This window comes from Pithys albifrons, chromosome 4, assembly GCF_047495875.1.
Source record: "Pithys albifrons albifrons isolate INPA30051 chromosome 4, PitAlb_v1, whole genome shotgun sequence".
Taxonomy (NCBI): domain Eukaryota; kingdom Metazoa; phylum Chordata; class Aves; order Passeriformes; family Thamnophilidae; genus Pithys; species Pithys albifrons.
Genome location: NC_092461.1, coordinates 66488143 through 66507276, shown reverse-complemented (window position 1 = coordinate 66507276; position 19134 = coordinate 66488143). Strand labels below are relative to the sequence as shown.

The 19134-nt window shown below is 40.7% G+C and overlaps 1 protein-coding gene and 1 long non-coding RNA gene across 4 annotated transcripts in view; one reads left to right on the top strand and one right to left on the bottom strand.

Moving 5' to 3' along the window:
- LOC139671517 (uncharacterized) overlaps nucleotides 1–9108 on the bottom strand; it is a 54526-nt gene extending 45418 nt beyond the window's left edge. For 2 of the 3 annotated variants that reach the window (XR_011697737.1, XR_011697736.1), the window contains exons 1-2: nucleotides 9010–9108; nucleotides 6512–6640 (exon numbers count right to left, since the gene is read on the bottom strand). This is a non-coding gene — a long non-coding RNA (uncharacterized lncRNA). Of the gene's footprint in view, nucleotides 1–5402; nucleotides 5954–6511; nucleotides 6641–9009 lie in introns of those variants that run through there. The other variant, XR_011697735.1, reaches the window with a different exon arrangement.
- A 5247-nt stretch (nucleotides 9109–14355) lies between these two features.
- RAB2A (RAB2A, member RAS oncogene family) overlaps nucleotides 14356–19134 on the top strand; it is a 41000-nt gene continuing 36221 nt past the window's right edge. Inside the window, exon 1 of the mRNA XM_071554474.1 lies at nucleotides 14356–14720. Within this exon, the coding sequence (XP_071410575.1) occupies nucleotides 14675–14720 (46 nt within the window). The 5' untranslated portion in view covers nucleotides 14356–14674. The remainder of the gene's footprint in view (nucleotides 14721–19134) is intronic.

Genomic DNA, 19134 nt, shown 5'->3' with positions numbered 1-19134 from the left:
ACAGTTCTGTTTAATACTTTTATCAATGACCTGGAGGCAGGAGTTGAATGCACCATTAGCAAGTTTACTGATGATACCAAACTAGGAAGTGCAGCTGACTCTCTTGAGGAACAAGAGGCCCTGCAAAGGGATCTAGATAGACTGGAGCATTGGGCATTGAATAATGGGATGAAATTTAACACATTGAAATGCTGGATTTTTCACCTAGGACAGAGTTACACTGAGCACAAGTATAAGCTGGGAGAGGAGTGTCTGGAAACAGCCCTGCAGAAAGGGGCCTAGGGGTGAAGGTTGACAGGATGCTCAACAGGAGCCAGAAGTGTGTGTGCTCGGGCAGACAAGAGGGCAAGCCCCATTCTGGGGTTCATCAAACACAGAATCACCAGCCAGTCAAAAGACGTGATTATCCTGCTCTATTCAGTGCTGGTGTGGCCTTACATTGAGTACTGTGTGCAGTTCTCTGCCTCACAGTTTATGAAGGATGTGAAGGTCCTTGGATGCATCCAGAGGAAGGCAAGAAAGCTGGTAAGAGGGTTGGATCGCACATCCTCATATCCTGTGAGAAGCAGCTGAAGACTTCTGGCTTGTCTAAGGAGAAGGAGGCTGAGAGCTGGCCTCATTGTTTTCTCCAGCTTCCTGAGGAGGGGAAGTGGAGAGGCAGGTGCTGATCTCTTCTCTCTGGTATCCAGTGACAGGACGTGCAACTGATTCAAAGCTGTGCCAAGGGAGGTTTCAGACTGAACATAAGGAAGCATTTATGTACTGAGATGGTGATGAAACCCCTTCCTAGAGAGGTGGTAATGCCCCAAGCCCATCAGTGCTGAGGAGGCATTTGGACAATGCCCTTAGCAACAAGCTTTAACATTTAGTCTGCCCTGAATTGTTCAGGCAGTTGGACTAGGAGATCATTGTAGGTCCCTCCCAAGTGAAATAGTCCAGCCTACTTTATTCTGTTTCTAAAGGGAAACCAAATCATACTTACATTGTGTTTTATTCAGGATTTGAACTGAAAGAAAGAGGAAAAAAAAAAGAGGGCGTAAGCACAGGATTGTAGCAGTCATGGTTTATTTGTTTTTGGAAACTTGACAGGTAAGACAGGTACCCATGCCAAGCTATGGAATCAGGGGTTTTATCTGCCTCTAGCTAATAGATCTCTGGTTTTAAAGTTGCCTCTTGCAACATTTAACAGGTCTGGCAGCAGAAGCTAACATATTAAGAGTGTCCTTTACCTGATGCAGATTCCTTCAGAAGTTACTGTGAAAGATTTAATTACTCACAAATATAATCTAATGAATAGTTGAAAGATTTCATTGGAATAGGAGAACTCTTAGTTCAGCTAAAAAAGAAGAATATTTCAGAAAAGCCTGAGTGTCATTTGAGGGGAAATGGCATAGAATTACAGCAAAAATCCATTCTCACAGAATCAAGTATTAAATTACTTAAAGAAGAGCTAGAAACCAGAATTAACTACAACAGGAGGAAAAAAGGAAAGGGAGAATTCAGAAACAGTATAACAAAAAACTAAAATTGACATACTGCTTCAACAAAGCATAAAGGAAACTACATGCCACTAGAAAACCTGTTAACTGTCCACAAATAAAACCAGAACAAATAAACTAAACCAGTATGAAATCATAGCTCCCTGTAAATGGACATATGAGTCAGCTTTAATCAGTTTGGTTTATCATAATGAAATTTGGATTTGAGCTGGGTATCCTGGATAACTGAAAAAAATTTGGGACAAGTCCCTGAGATACAGGATTACAGAGTAGTATCATCCAAAGTGCCATGCAGAAGAATATCAAGTGAACAGCCACAAAGCAGAAAACACTGATACCCAAAATACTGTGACTAAATTAGGATTACTTACTTAGTTGGAAAGATAAGAGCAGAGGTTGAGGTTTTGTGGGATATTGGAGACAATGGGCAGATGATTTTCTATAGCTAGGCTGTAGAAATTTTGGAGAGTAAAGAAGCATTGTGCTTGGCTGTCAGTGAACATAAATATATTAGAAAGTAAAAAGGGAAATCTTATTTTAGTTAAGAAAAAAGACTACTGAGTTAGTAATTAATTGTCTCCAGCTGGACTTGGGACTTGATCAACAGCTGCAAAGATCCTGAAATTGTAAACATTGGGGCAGTAAAGTACAGCAAGTACTATGGCTGCAGTTCATTAGCGTGGTACCAAAATTGAACTTGCTAGGAGTGTGGAAATGTTCTTCATGAGTCCAACACCATTCCATTCCAATAATTTCAGAAGACTTAAAAGGAAAAAATAAGTGTCTCCCAAGATAAAGTCCCTAATGTAGCAGGTTGGACACGGTTATGGAAAATTGTACAGCAATATTTTAGAGGAATGTTACTGCTCAGTGACTCAAGAATGGAAATTTAAATATACTAACAAGTATTCTAATTATTATATTGGTGTTATTTTAAAAAAGGCAATACTGTTATTAAGTTTACAGATTTTGTAAATTGTAGTGGACACTCAGCATGCACAGGAGGAATCTATCTGGTAAAACAAAGAATTTTTGCCTTGGATTAGCCAACACAGACAATAGCTACTTTGAATCAGCAACAAAGCACTTATCAGAGATGTATAGGAAAATAGCTTATAAAATACTTACAGGAGACCAGTCAAACTTGAAGGTTTAAACTGTAGCCCCAGTCTGCATGTGAGAAATGTGACCAGTAACTAGTAGACAAGACTTACTTACTAATGTGTTACCTAATATACCAAATGATCAGGGAAAACAAAAGAAAAAATGGTAAAGTATAGCAAAATCAGGCTCCAAGAAACTTCAGAAAAACATGCTGGTATACAATAGATGCCTCAAGTCCAGGCCTTTCAGCAGGTAAATCTTGCTGCTCACACTTAGACCCAGAAAAAGCCACCATTGTGTGTTAATAGTTGGACAAAGCACTGTGTTCTGTAGGCACAAAAGTCCTGTTTGGTTAAGTAAATACACATGAAGATTCTAACAGTGGTTAAAACTACAATGCATAACTTCAAGGCGAGATACGCATTTCAGTGTGGAACAGCCTTATTGTTGTCCTATCATTACTGATGAGTACATGATGAATGTAAGAAAAATGTTACAGTCACCATAAGAACATTGAATACATCTGGAATTTGGTAACTCTTCAAAGAAATCTTTTTGCTTAACTGAAACTGTCCTAAAATCCTTCTTAATGTAAGAGATTTGAGGTTCATCGGCATAGTATTGATGCAAGTGGTTAAACTTTCTCATCTGCTTTCAAAAGTATATTTGAAACTTTTTTCAAATAACAATACATATAAAAACACTAAAGAAAAGAAAGAAGGACAAGAATGGTCACCATAAAACCAGTTACCTGCAACAGGAAACTTAAACTTTAAATCAACTAACTTGACTACAAGTTGCAGTTAATCCATTCCCAGTCAAAATATCATTGCTAACCTGTCCCAAAATAGAGGTCTGGTCACTCCATCTAGGGAATCCCGGTCGATGATGCTTACAGAAGCACACAATTTCTACTGAGTTATCTAGTTTCAGTTAACTACATATCTAACATGCTTGCATTGCCCCCATTACAATGATATATGAGGTCTTCATAATCTTGTCAATATTTGAATAAAGCAAGAAAGTGCTTAACATGATTTTTACCAAGGCAACAACAAATCTGATAAAGCAGTAAATTCCAAGTCATGAGCTGATGTCCCAGGACTTAAGCCAGCTTTCCATGATATGTCCTAAGTAAATTTAAATCCTCTGTTCTAAATCATCATAATTCCACTCTTAAGTGAAGTTTTGGAGAGAGAGAAGCTGGCACTAGGAAGCTTCTTTGTTGTTTTTACATTATTTAACCAAGGAGATGTGACTGGGGGCATGGTAAGTGATCTTGACACTTCTTTCTGTATAATAAAAGTGAATTTTGTAATGTAGGCCTCTCAATTAACATAGAATATTGCAAAGAAACACTGACTTCAATAACCTATGCTAGACTAAATTGTTTATTTTGACAGTCATTTAAGAAAGTGATGTTTCAGCCATGACTGCTGACCTTCCTGAAGGTTTCTTCCACATAAGTCAAAGCACTCTCCAAATATCAAGAAGAAATGCAATGTCAAAATAGTGTGCTTCAGAATAACTGTCAACATGCATGACTAAATTAAATTAACCTCAGCCAAAGATTAAATGTCATTTTTCTGAAATGCATAATAGTCCTTGCATTTATTGAGGGAAGTGCACCAAGATAACCTTGGTAATTTCAGTGGATTTGGGGAGGAGGGCACAAAAATGCAGCTCCTTAAAATCAGTGATCAGCAGTCAGTGTTGGTTCATGGAAACAATGAAAAGCCAATATTGTGTTAAATGAAACATCAATAGTTTCAGTTTTAAGATTTAATATCTGAGGTATTGTCAATATTAACTGTAACTCATGGTTTGAGGAAAGAAACTCTCTTCTGAAGTAACAAATCACCAGAGTTATTTAATTTAGTAGTGTTGTGGAGGTTGTTATTGGTTATCTCAGAATTTTTTTTTTGCCATTACTAAGAGCTTCCAAAGACTGAACAGTAGCCTGTAGGAAACAACTGCAGCGCAGTTAGGTTTTAAAAGCCAATCATGATATTCAGATCACTTTCACTGGCAATAAAATAATTACAGTAAAGCAGGAATAAGCTCCACTGAAAACTAAACAACAGTGGTTACTACAGCTGCTATTTACAGAGGCAAAGTCTGGAAAGATTTTATGTAGCTATTATTTATACATATGATCATCTCAAACATTCAGGTTTCCTTGAGGGAGTGGGATTTACACTGCTTAGCCCTGAGTTAGTTCTATCTATTTCTTGTCTTTTTTAATTCAAATTTCTGGCAGTATAATTGTAAGAGTATATGTGTGCTTTTATACACACATTTTTAAAATTATTTAGCTGAAAACAGAAGACACCGCAAATTGCAAAAACAATACCTAGAGAAGACATCATTGTTTAGTGTATGCAAAGCCCAGCCTGGGTTTTTTTTCCCTTTGATGTTCATAGACAGATTTATTGTTATTTGAACTCTCAGCAACTCCTCCTTTACAGTTCCAGTATCACTTAACACGCCAGGAAAAGTACATGAGCCCAAATGCATCTTCAGGACAGTGTTACGCTGTCCTGAAGGGCTGACTGTTCCAACATTTAGAATCTATGGTTCTGTCATTACAGAAAATACATTAGCCCTTGGGATCCGTGAAGTTCTGAGGGTAAATTCGGTCCACTTGAAAATGAAGCTATTGGTAATTTTATGTTGTTTCTTCCCTTTGCTACTCAATGGAAGCTGCTATATTGTCTTGGTTTGAGGGGAAAAAACCAAAATGTTTACCCACAAGCGGGGGAGGGGGGCTTCTCCACAATAATCACGCCACTCTTTATCAAATTTAAGAAAAAGGAATTTTAATATAAGAAGGATAACTGTTCTTAACTGCTATATATATAAACAGACTAGTGCAAACCGCTTCCCCAACACTACAAGAGAAACAAAATAAACAACAACAAAACCCAGCAGGTTTTCCTCCGGGAGGAAAGTTATACTTAAGCAGTGTCAATGCCACAGCCCGCCTGGCTGCGGAGTGAGTTTTCCAGTCCCTCTCCAGCGAGACAGACGAGTGGTGAGCTCTCAGATGAACTCTGTGTCTCTTATCCCAGATGAAGGAAAAAAAGAAAGCTGAAAGTGGGGGACCGCCACGTGTCCTGCAAAAGCAGCTGCACACCTCTCTCTCCCGGGTCACTGCCCCAGCCGGGGCAGGCAGGCCGTGACAGTGCAGGCAGCGGTGAGACTGAAACAGAGGCCGGGATCCCAGATGCAGGAACCAGGAGAAACAGCCGCAGCGAGGAGAAAAAAACAGCGTCTCAGCCAGAAGCCCCAGCAGTAGCCAACAGAGCAGCTTCCCTCCTCGGCAGCCACCACTCCCGCGTTCCGCCGAGCTAAGAATGGAAATAATGTCCCAAAAACAAAAGAGACAAACCTGCCCCCACCCAAGTGATCAACAGTTAACTACTTCTTTTTCTTAACTGCTGGCATGGGCAGTTAGTGGCGGGGGAGAGAATTTACATAATAATCTCAAACTACAACATATATGTACAGTACTCCACAGCTATTCTTTACTTTCCTGGAGTCACTGCAGCTCTTAGGTAACTTTTGCATGCCACTGCAATCCACTTGGTTACAGGAGCTAAATTATTCAGTGAACTATCTTTTCCGTGTTCAAGTCTTGTCAAAGCCTGCTACTTAGAGGGAGCCTCTCTAGAGCAGACCTTTGCATTCTGATTCCAGTTGCTCCTTTTTCCTGCGGTTACTAGCAACTCTCTAGAAAGAGGCTTTTTCTCAGATTTGCGATTTCTTAATGAACTTAAGTGATTCTTACAGTCTCCTTACTTTCTTATTCTGCATTTCTCAGTCATAACAAGAAGTATTGTACCAAGCTTCCATTCCCCTTCCACAGCTCTGCCTTGAGGAAAAAAGACTGAGAAACTCTCACTGACCTTGTTCCACCACTGGAAGAAGGCTCTGGAGAATTCATTTCCCCTTTCATCCAGTGCTGCCACAAGTTATCCTTCTCTGATGAGTGATTGTGTTTGTCCTTGTCCAGCCTTTCTTTCAGCAATGCTTCCCTAGTCAAAGTCACATGTAAAGACCATTATTGTTAGGCAAAGACGTTAAATTGGTCAATTCTGAAATCTGATCTTGTTTCAGTATCTGGGGAAATTTTCTGGGGGCTTTCCTGATTTCCTTTAACAGATTCAGATTCTTAATCAGTAGTCTAAGTTCAAGACATGCTAAATACATTCTGAGCCCTGTGCATCAGCCTGTAACAGATATGAAGTTCTCGGGCTGATGATCCATAGTTACTTTTAAAGGTGTTTCATTCACAGTTTCTGCAATCTACTCTCCATGATGTTCAGTTTATTGCACCACCTACTATTTCCTCCATGAAGAGGCAGCAGTAAGTATTGTATAAATATTGTATATTGCAGAAAGTACTCAAAATGCCTGTAGGTACAAGATACAGCGAAATAGAGAAAACTGAGTATTTTCAAAATGGCAGGATAGAGGATGTACTTTTTTTTCCTGACAGAAGCCAAGATTTTCTCATAAATAAAGAAGATCATACAGAAGACAAAATTATGTTGGGGATCCTGTACTGTAAACAATTGTGTGTGTATACATATATGTATCTATGCATAAAAGGTTACTCAGAAACTGTGGAGTCCCCATCCCTGGAGGTGTTCAAGGAAGGCCAGGCTGGATGAGGCTTTGAGCAACCTGATCTATTGGGAGATGCCCATGGCAGGAATGTTGGAACTAGCTAATCTTTAAGGCCCCTTCCAACCCAGACCATTCTAAATTCCATATTTTAAATTTCCTAGAAAGTATGATTGCTGTTTTAAGAGTAACATCTAGTGCTTCATGTATATAATTTCAAGCAGGTTTGAGGAACAATAATTCTCTTTGTGTCAATTTCAAAGATATTTAACTTCTGAAATAATGCTGTTATTCCCAGCTATTCCTTCTATACAAGAGGTACATTTCCAAAGTTTTTTAATGCCACAGAGATACATCTTCTATGTCTACCAGTCTGTGGCAATACTTCAGTCAAAAGTGCTTTGAATCCTCTCTATATCATTTTGTTTCTCATTTACCCTAAATATAAACCAGCATAAGCACTGAGTCACAGCTTTCTTTGGATTTATATAATTTCTGTTTATCAAATATGATACCAGTCATAGTAATTTGTTACTAATAAGCATATAATTAGGTAATATTTTTTCTCTCACAGACTTGTACTCATGACAGTTAAATTTGTAACTTCATTTTTTTTCGTGTTCCATAGGCAAAATGAACAGAATTTCAATTCAGATCAAAGTAATTACTTTAAAATAAGGCTTGGCAAAATGTTGGTTTTTACTGCTTGGTTTGTCAAGCGAAGTCTATTTTTCTCTAAAATTCAGCTAGATCACATGCATTACCAAGCATCAGTTATACCTCTATTTCTCCTTGGCAGAAAGGACAGAACCCAACTTATATATACAAGTGTATATAAAAGTGTATGGAATTTTCTCACCTCAGAAAATAAGGTCAAACATCTGCTTACTGCAAGTCTGGTATTTAAACCTATTTGATCTTTATCTGAGGTGTAGGATAAAATGTTTGCCTGTTTTAAGAGACACTAGTAAACTCAGTGCTTATAAAGCTGAACTACTGAACTATGCCAAACAATGGGACAATTCCATGTTCCAAACTGACATAAAATAAATATTGCCTGCTGTCATTACAGCACATTTTTTATGTAAGAAAGTACATACAGATAAAATCTTTAGATTTAATCTACTTATTACACTGAAACCTGAAAGAACAAGCCACAGAGTGGATGGAATGTTCAGCAAATCATCCAGTTTATGCTCCAAAAGATTCCAATTACAATTTTTCTTTCCAGTAAAAGTGGAAAGAGGGGAAGGCTTCAGACAAATTAGGGATTAATTCACTGGGAAATGTTAACAAGCCTATGAATCTCTGTATGGAAACTGGCCCATTTTTATAATTGATCTGTGCTTAACTTTTCTGTCTTTTCTTCCTTTCAGTGTCTACTGTAATCAACATATTTTTCCAAAACAGTTGTTTTTACTTTATACTTGACACTGTACTACTTAAAATTAATATTGCATAATTTTCTCCATTTTCAAATAAATATTATAAATACCTAATTCAAAAAAACTTACGATGAAGCTTATTTGGTGGAATGCATGATGAAGAAGTACTTAAAAGAGAAATAAACCTAAATCTTCATGCTATTTTGGTTCATTAAAATTTAAGTAATTTCAATTAAAACTTAAAGCCTTTAAATATAATATTAACTATGGTTTAGCTACAAGCATTTTTGTGAGAATTACCAGACATTCCTCTTACATCTTTTGGACAAAAATGTAGAGTAGGTTATCTACTAATATCCTGGTGGAAAAAGATAATTTCTGCGACACCGTACCTAAGATTTCCTCAGTTCAAATCCTTTAGCAACTCTGCTGACTTCTCAAGTCTTAGACAGTTCCTTACTTTCTTCAGCCACCAAAAAACATCAATGGAAGTGTCTGAAAAAGAAAAAAATCATTACTGTTTAAGAGAGAAGAAGAAAAAAAATTAAAGTTTATTTTTAACCCTTTCAGACCAAATACTTTTTTATGGAAAAAAATGTGACCAAGCTTGCCTACACCTGTTCCCTTTAAAGCAAACCCATTTCCATAACAGTCTCACTTATTGCTATGAGTAAACAGGAAGTTTTCATGCTTCCTGTGAGTCTGTGCCATAACTTCAGTTTCTACTTTATCTGTCTCTTGCCAAAAGAATTTTTAAAAGACATCTGAAGAAAATTAATAAAAACTCAGTCTCTGAAGTAAAAAAAAAATACTGAAAATTTACCCTGATGTCAATTTCAGTAGAATTCTACATGGATCTCTGACATTGTCTGTGCAGCACTACTACTCCATGCTTTTGTGAATCTTGTTACACAAGCACATATTTTCTAATTTTTCCAAGAATAAAAAATTAAAAATCAATCTATCTTTTCAGTTAGCTTGTCAGCCATTTCAAGGTTATTTCAAGAATGCTATTGTTTTCTCTGCTTTCATGGAAAAAGTATATTCAAATTTATCATGTGCCGTCTTATCACACTGTTCATTTTTATGTCAAGGCAGTGAAAAACAAGGTTATTTGCAAGGAAAAACATGGTGCAATGATAACAGTGGCAAAGGCCATTAGTAAATAAACAGGGATAAAGCAGAAGTCATGTAAATATTTCCATGGGTGCAAAAACCTAAAATATGAATACATCTGGGAACCTAAATAACTACACTTTAATTTGTGTTGCACTGGCTTGAAAACGTAGTCTCAAGTTCATATTTTGAAAACAAAAAATGCAATTAGAACTGAATTTTTCATTTCCAACGAGTATTTATCAATGTAGTTGAACACTAATAAAACTTTCATTTATTATAGTCACTGGAGAAATGTTATTTTTAACATTAATGTGATTTTTAATGTTTAGGTAAGAGCATTTAACTAAGACTAACTAAGACTGTTAGTTAAATAATACACCATTCTAAAGAAAGGTTTTAAAAAATAAACTAAATTCCAAACTTTTTTTTTTCACCGGATCAAAAGTAACAACGTAACTTAGCTTGGGTTTTTTAAAAGTACCCAAGTTGGCATTAGTAAAATTTATGTATTTCTGAAAGTGAAACAGAGGCTATGGAAGACAGTGGGGAAACAGCCTCTGTGCACATGTCCAGCTTTCAGCTGAAATCCCAGCCAAAGCTGCCTGGTCTAAGACCCTCAGAGCTCAAGTCACACCACTCATAGGCACATCACATAGAGGTACTCTACTCAGAAGTCTATTCTCCACTTCTTATTCTTAACAGGTACTTCAAAATCCTCACTACAAAGGCAGATCTTCATTGAGATTTAGGTATATTTGAATGTCATCACAGTGAAGAATTTCATCATCATTCTGGAGAGCATGTGATACAAAATCACTAACAGATGACATGTATTATTTAAGAGAACGTTAACAAATAAAACAAACAAAAAACCCAAAACAACCAAAAGCAAAACAACCATCTGCAAGCACAATGCTTCAGTATTGAATAACCAATGCTTCTTTTATATCAACTGGCTAATAATTTTTAATAAGTGAATCTAACTCCATGGTAGAATTTTATCAGAGTACTAATGCTTAACAAAAGAAGATATTAATTTCTCTGTAAAACAGAAAATTAGCAGATGAGAAGTAAAAAGTGAAAAAAAATACAGTAGCTACTTATCTGCCCCCTATTAGTATTTAAAGAAATACATGTTACATATAACTTGGAGGAAAATCAACTATGCATTAACCTCTAGGTGGTGGCATCTCAGATTTGCAGAACAGCTGATAACACTCAATAACTTAGATATCGAGTCTCTTATGTAGTAGCAAATTAGCTTGTATTTACCATGGGATAGTGTAAGCAACAAATTCTTGCATATCATCCAGCAGGCTGTCAAATGGCTCAGCTCCCCAATTTCACTGGGGATTCTGCACTGCCTGTATTCTCCCCCTGTCAGCAAACTGTAGTTCTACAAAATGGAAATCCCTTTTATTATGAGATTTAATTCAATCACAGGCCAATTTGTCTTGTCTGGAAGTCTAGAAGGTCACATAATTTGGGAACTAGGAGACCAAATCCCATCAGTGAGGTACATAGAATCATAGACTCATAGAATCATAGAATGTTTTGGGTTGTAAGAGACATTTAAAGGCCACCTAGTTCAATCCCCCTACAATAAGCAAGGGTGTATTCACGTAGATCAGGATGCTCAGAGCCCCATCCAACCTGCCCTTGAATATTTCCAGGTATGTGTCATCTACCACCTCTCTGGGAACATGTTCCAGTGCTTCACCACCCTCATCATAAAAAAAAATTTCCATATGTGTAGTCTAAATCTTCCTTCTTTTAGTTTAAAACCATTACTCTTTGTCCTATTGCTACAGTTCCTATTAAGAAGTCTGCCTCTGTCAAATACACTTGAAACTTATTACCCTAGGATGTTGAGGACAGATTGCCAAGACTTTACCAACTCTCAAAGTAACATCCTTTGTGGCTCAATCACGTACGAAACTCAGATAGTACCAATGGAGCAAGTCATGAATAACAGCAGGGATCTGAAGGAAAAGGACACAGAAGCCCACCCAGTTCTCCTTCATCCTGTTAGTCACAGGAGAGGCTCCTAAAGGAGAGGGCTCATCCTGACAGTAAATAGCTGTTTGCATGACTGATCTCACAGAATTGGCTTTAGCCTTCACACCTACAGGATCCTCTATGAGGAGTGAGGATGGCTGGGCAGAGGTGGAAACCTGCTGAGAAGGCTGTCAAAAGCATTTTAGTTTGTTGGTGTGGCTTAGGAACCCAGGATGATTTAGCTTGAAAGCAGATATGAAAAAAATGAAAGATTAGACACTCCTGTTCCCTCATTCAGCAGATGATCCTGACAGCGCCAGAACAAGGGAGGGTCCATGAGGGGATTAGTGGAGGCAGAGCTGTCCCATCCTCAGCAGTAGCAACCTTTACTTATACTGGATGAGATCTTATCTGCTTACAGCCTGATCTCCTACAGCTTTTTTCCCAGTGGTTGAGGTCACACAAACCCATGCTAACAGTATGAATGCCAGCTGAAGGGCTTAGCTGCTGAGGGAGCACTTGGGAAGACTTGCTTTACTGTGGATTCTTGATTGGGGTTGACAGCTGACCCCAACTGCAGATTTTCCTTCAGCCAAGGTACCCTGCTTCATCCAGATGCCAGATTTCATGACCATTATCAGGACAGGGAACACAGACACAGAGCAAGATGTGAAGACAGAAGCCTAAACAAGGCAAAAATCTGTTTCTATGAGAAAACTCATTCTGGTTAGGAATTGTTAATCAACAAAAATGTATATTGAAACTACTTGTACATAAAATAATAAGGAAAAGTGTAAGGGATTTTTAAACTAAGAGAAAATCTCATATGCCAATTTTCAGTGCTCTGTCCTGCCCAGGCAAGACCTGTTCAATATTGCCACAAACAAGCTGGGTAGCCAAATGGCTATGATGATACAAAAAGAGAAAAAATCAAATATTCTTGCTAAACTGACTGGCCATGATCAAAATTATTGAAATTTAGCAAAGGAAAAAAACGGTGCTTAATAAGGAGATACGAAATGTATAGATACATTTGAGTAGTAACTGTTTATAATAGGGATCTAATATCAAAAATAAAAATCAGATGTTGATTAAAAAAAAGAAAAAAATCACTTTCAGAGTGAGGCAAAACTGGAGATACCCATTCGCCTGTTTTGAGGTGACAAGACTGGTATTTTGGACCCCATACTTCACAAATAGTATTGAGAAACTGAAAGAACTACAGAAGAGAAAAAAATGAAGAACAGACAAATGGCTTACAATGTGAACTTTTCATGTGAAAAAGGTAGATAAAATGTTTATAACATGTAAAGGAGGTCATTCTTCTTTATAGCAACGTTGGGGGGGCTAAGAGGGGGGGGACTGCACATCCACAGGGGACAGGAAATCTAAAAAAAAAAAAGCTTCATTTTGGGTGTCAGGTCATGAAATATGACAAGAGGATTTGGCACAATCAGCTTTATTGAAGGTTTTTACAAGGAAGTTAGAAGCCATGTAGGATGTTGGCTAAGCTGTTGACCACAAACAGAAACCCTCTATATAGTTAAAAGCTACCAGCAGAATGGGAGTAAAAATATGAGTTTATATGAGGAAGGTGCCAGTGGCTCTTCAACAGTCTCCCCAGCCCACAGTCAACAAACAGCTGAGCTGAAGGGACTCCTGAAGCATCATCAGTATGATCCGACTGCAGAGTCCTGCCCCTTTACCACTGCCAGGCATCTGGTTCAGCTTCAGCATCGATCCAATCCATGAGCCAAGCTGCATCCGACTGCTCCAGGTCCAAAGGTCTGGGTACAGAGGACATTTCACGAAGCAGCTTAGACTATGGAAGACCTTGAAATTTCTTCCAACATGAACTCTAAGTACAAAGCCCTAAACACCAGCTGTGAATTTAGGTTACTCTCCTGGCTCACTACTTCCAGTTCAGTTAGGAAGGACAGAAATGCAAAAGAAAAACCCCTTTCCAGGCCAGAACTTGGGTTTTATCTGTGATGAAAATAAATTTGTACTGAATTGCTCATTACTGCTTATGCTTAGAGGCTTTATGCTTTGGGCCCCTCAATTCAGGAAGGGCATTGAGGTGCTTGAGTAGGTCCAGATAAGGGCAACAAAGCTGGTAAAGAGCACACGTCCTGAGGATCGGCTGAGGGAGATGGGGTTGCTCAGCCTGGAGAAGAGGAAGCTCAGGGGGGACCTTCTTGCTCTGCGCAACACCCTGAGAGGAGGCTGTAGCCTGCAAGGGGTTGGTCTGTTCTCCGAGGCAACAAGTGAGACACGAGGACATGGCCACAAGCTGCACCAGGCAAGGTTTAGGTTGGACATTAGGAAGAATTCCTTCGCAGACGGTGATCGGACATTGGAATGGACTGCCCAGGGAGGTGGTAGAGTGACTGTCCCTGGAGATATTTAAGGAAAGATTTGACGTGGCACTCGGTGCCATGGTCTGGTTGACACGGTGGTTTTCGGTCACGGGTCGGACTCGAAGACCTCAGCAGTGTTTCCCAGCTTCCCTAATCCTGGGACTCAGTGTCCCTTTCCCCCCACACGCTCCCGGCCGCCGCCTCCCTCCGCCCGGGGGGCGGGGCGGGCGCGCGCCCCAGCACTTCCGGGTCGGGGCGGGCGCGGCGGCGGAGGGGGCGGGCGCTGACGTCGCCGCAGAGTCCGGGGCCGCTCGGCGCCTGTTTATTGTTCTCGTCGCCGCCGCGTTCTGCCTCTCCCGGCACCTGCGGGGCTGCGGCAGCAGGGACGGAGGGCGGGCGGGCGGGCAGCAGCGACCCGACGAGCGCAGCCGCTCCGCCGGCGGGGCGGAGGTAGGGGGGGGAGCGCGGGCGGAGGCGCCGCCCGGGGCCGGTAACCCGTTTCCGCCTCTCCGCAGCGCGAGCCCGAGCGGCGAGCGCGCGCGTCACGCCGGAGCGAGCGCGGGACACCCCGGGAGCGGCCATGGCCTACGCGTACCTCTTCAAGTACATCATCATCGGGGACACAGGTGGGTGCGTCCGGCCCGGCCCGGCGCGGCGCGGGCGGGGGCAGGGCCCTGCTCCCCGCGCCTATTTCCGCAGTGCTGGCAGTGCCGCCGACGTGGTGCCTCAGCGCGGGGAGGAGGCGGCGTCTCCCCTCCGCCTCTGCGCCGCGCCCCGCCCGCGGCCTCGGCCTTGTCTCGGCGGCCTTGGGCCCCTGGCAGCCGCCCCTGGGCTCGGCCGACGGACCGAGGTGCGGCTCGGGCTGTGTCGCGGCCCGGGCTGCGGCGGCCGAGACGGGGAGCGGGGTGGGGAAAGGCGCTGTCACAGCGGAACTTGTAGCTGGGCAGTGTCCCTGGTTTGCAGCCCGGCGGCAGCCAGGCCTGAGAGGTGCCACACGCCACCCCTCAGTATTGTGGCGAGGTTGTACCTCGCTGCTGTGAGATGTCTTGAGCTCAGGCCGCACGGATGCTCTTGCCAGCCTCGGCTGGAGGTGCTGTAGCGAACCGTGTAAAGACGTTTAGTCAAAGGACGATTAACAGCCCTGGCTCTTTCAGTCTTAGTGTACAAAGACTTTTTGTTTTTGTTGTTTTATTTTAATTCCCCTGCTTTTCTAGATATTTCTTCTCACTTTTTAAACGTATAGAATTGTGGAATCTCAAGGGGCTGAAATGAAACTTTGATCTAGACCCAACCCCACCTTGCCATGGCCAGGGCCACCTCCACATCTCGCACTAGAGCAGGTTGCTCAAGGCCCCATCTAACCTGGCCTTGAAAACCTTTTAGAAACTTGCTACATTCTATTTGTACTTCGGTGTTCTGTGACAAATAATGCTTACAAACGCTGCTGGCATAGCCACATACTGATAGGAATTGTTGTTAGAACCCCCATTGCCAATATATTTTATGCTTCCTCAGCCTAGTGTGGATAGGAGCAGCATACTTTGGTCAAACTGTTCTCAGGACAAGGTAACTAACATAGTTAACCATTGGGCCTGTGTATTGTGCATCTTCTTTGTAGTTTTCCTCCTGCCTGTCTAAATGCCTTCTTTAATTAGTTTGCTGACATACCTGTTATTTTAAATGCTATTCTCAGGGTAGCTGCATAATTGTACTTCATACGTGTGAGCCAAATTATCTGTTGCTGGAGTGTAATTACACATTACAATGGCATTACACATGAGGTTGTTGAATACACTGGATGCAACTACTGTGTGATTTTCATCCCTTTTTTAACGTACATTTAAACTCTGAAAGATTTTTTAGGCTACTGCAGTAGCAGCTGTGGTACAAGTGAATTTTAAGAAGTATATCACAGCTATAATGACTGTGTTGGAAGCATTAGACTGTAGATGACAACTGAAAATTCTGGGGTTCTTTCTTGAGTCTTTACTTGAATGACAGTTCATTAAACCAGAGGGCAGGAGATTACCTAAGCAGATTCAGGAGAAGTAAGAAGAGGTTTGTCAGCTCAGGGTGATGGAAGATGGTAGTCTACAGTTGAGAAACAGTGTGGCCAATTCTGGTACATGTCTAAAAACTATGATCATGGAAGTGGTAGAGACAGCAGCAAACAGTTGCTTTGGTACATCAATCATATACTGATTAAATTTTTACAATTAAATATCCTCGGTGTAATGGTCTGTGCTGCACTCTTGCACTTCAGTTGCTTGCGATGTGAAATACAGAATGGATGTGGGTCACTTCTGAAGTTGTGCGGCTGCTTAAGAGCCAAATATGGGAAGAGAAAGATAGAGAAAAGAAACACAGAGAGGAAGACATCTCACAGGTTTGGTGATGTTTTTTTGGTTAGTTTTTTTTAATTCCTGTGGCCTTTGTTCTGAGTTGCTACAGGAAGCTAATTTAAGAGTATTGCAGTGATTGTTCTTGAAGCAAATTAAATAAGTCCATAGCGGTAAGTTGGTTTTGCTTTTATTTAGCTCTCCTATGAGCCTTTTAAGTATTCTAATGGAGCCAGTACTGAAGAGTCAATTTATGTTGTGCACGGTTGTCTGTTGCCAAAATGGTGGTGATGGTTTAGTCATTAATACTCTTCTTCAGATGAAGGCAGGTGAACTTGCAGCTCTGATGATGGAAATTAAGAGCAGATGGTCACTGGCCTGTTCAGTTCCAGTGGTGGTCTCCCGCAGCATTCCAGCCAGTGAAGATATGCCATTGGCCTTGCAGACTATGTAGATTTTGTAGTGATCAAGGAATTTGTCTCTGGTACTTGATTTAGACTCTTTGGAAATGGCTCAGCTGCCTGGTGACTCAGCAATTAGTTGTAAACAAACTGTAGGAGAAAAGTAAGACTCAGCTGAGGACAGATGTTAACATTTAGCTCCTCTTTCTTTTCAGCACTAAAAACCAAAGTGGGTTGTGTCAACCATAAGCAAATCAATGGAAAACCCTGTAGTTATACAAGGCACCTGCATGTGTCTTCTGAATTGTGATTCCACATGCTTTCATCTGCTTAAACACAGGAATTCAGTATGATCTTAGTCTCTTAAAATGACAGCCACAGAAACTGACTGAGCAAGACTGCTTTGTGCTCAACAGCTCTTGTCCCTTTGCATTGCCTACTTCATTGGTCATTGACATTCATTGACTTTTTTTTTCTGGTACTTCAGGCAAGGCAGCATTATAAACATAGGATGATTCTTATCTAGATGTTAAGTCTACTTTTTAATACATAAAAGTGTTTTTCTCTATAGCTGGGACTAGTTTATAATCTAGTTAGTTTTTTGTTATGGGAGAGACCTGAAATGACATGGCTTTATTTCAGATACTCAAACAACATTGCCATGAATCTGTGCAGTTTTTACATTTTATCAGTGGGACAGGAGCGGTGGAGTTTCATGGAGCTGGCATCTCTTAAGAGAAAAATACAAGTATTTGGAATACTGAGGGCTGTGACAGTTTATCAGCAAAAATCTTTTCATCTGGATATTTCCAAAGCATTATAGGAGTTTGCAAATGCATTTAGAAGCCTATGTAGTTCATTCTGCTTAGGGCTGTACCTCTGAGACATTTGCCTTTTTGTTTGATTGTGTCTTTCATTGTGGTTGCTATTAGAAGTTGGTGTCTTCATCCAGTCTTCCTCATACATCCACTTTTGGCCACCACTTGAAGTTGAGATTGACTTTGATCTGAGCTAGGGTGAATACTGTTGGTATACAAGTATTGGTAGTTTCTGCAGTTGGTGACTAAAAGTCTGTCATGTTCTTTTTAGATGGTTTTCTGTACAATGGTGAAATCTTTTTTACTTCAATGTTTGTTACCAGCAATGTACGACATGGGAATAAACTGGGAACAGAATTTCTGTGACAACTAGAGCTGGAATACTTTTTTTCAGAATATTTAATATGCATTAAACAGAATTTTCTTTATTAGAGTATGCTTACTAGATTCCACCAGAGAATGCCCCTGAACTTTAGTATGCCTCAAGTAACAGTTTTGCAATGGTCAGATTTCTTACTGTCAACATAACATGTCAGTTGTAGTCCATCAAAATGTGTTCTTACCATCAGTGTTGCTACATCTTCGATGAGGAAGTCTTTCTCTTGCATTTTTTGGATGTGTTACTTCTGCAACCCTCTGAGCTTTTGCGTAAGGGACTTCCACTTGCCTTTTAATTTCAGCAGGTGGTTCTAGACCAACAGCATCTCAAAGTTATTAGGTGATGATGAAAGAAAATACAATTGCTGGGTTATCTAGTCCTCCTCACTCTCTAGAGTAAAATAGGCTGTCTAGTCAACCATTTCACTTGTCTAGGATGCTCTCAAATGTTGAAATTAAGCAATTGAATTAGCTTTATTTTTCAGTCCTCCTTGTGAAGTGTTTCTAGTGTTTTTGCACTTTGTCCTGGAGCAGCAGCTGTTTCTAGCTAGCAGTGTGCATCACTGGGGGCTCATGCCCTTATTTTCCACAAGTATGTAATAGCACTTCTTGGCTAAACAGGTATTCATCCCGCTAGTGCTGGTGTTAACGCCCTGTGATAGGCTGAGAACTTGTTTGTACTGAAAACCAGAGTACTGATCTGTACAAGTTACATCTTTCTTTGAGAGCCTTTCAATGATACTTCAATTGATGGGAGGTTGAATATGAGTCACCCGTGCCCTGGCAGCCATGAGGGCCAACTGTGTCCTAGGGGGCATCAGGCTAAAACATCCCCAGCTGGTCAAGGGAGGGGATTGTTCTGCACTGGGGTGTCCTCATCTTGAAAATTGTGTGCAGTTTTGAGCACTGCAATGTAAGAAAGATATTAATGCTGTTAGAGGGTGTGCAAAGGAGGGCAGTGAAGATGGTGAAGGGCCTTGAGGAGAAGCCGTATGAGGAGCAGCTGAGGTCACTGTTCGGCCTGAAGACTGAGAGGAGACCTCTGCAATCTCCAACTTCCTTGTGAGGGGAAGAGGAGGAGTAGGCACAGGTGTCTTCTCTCTG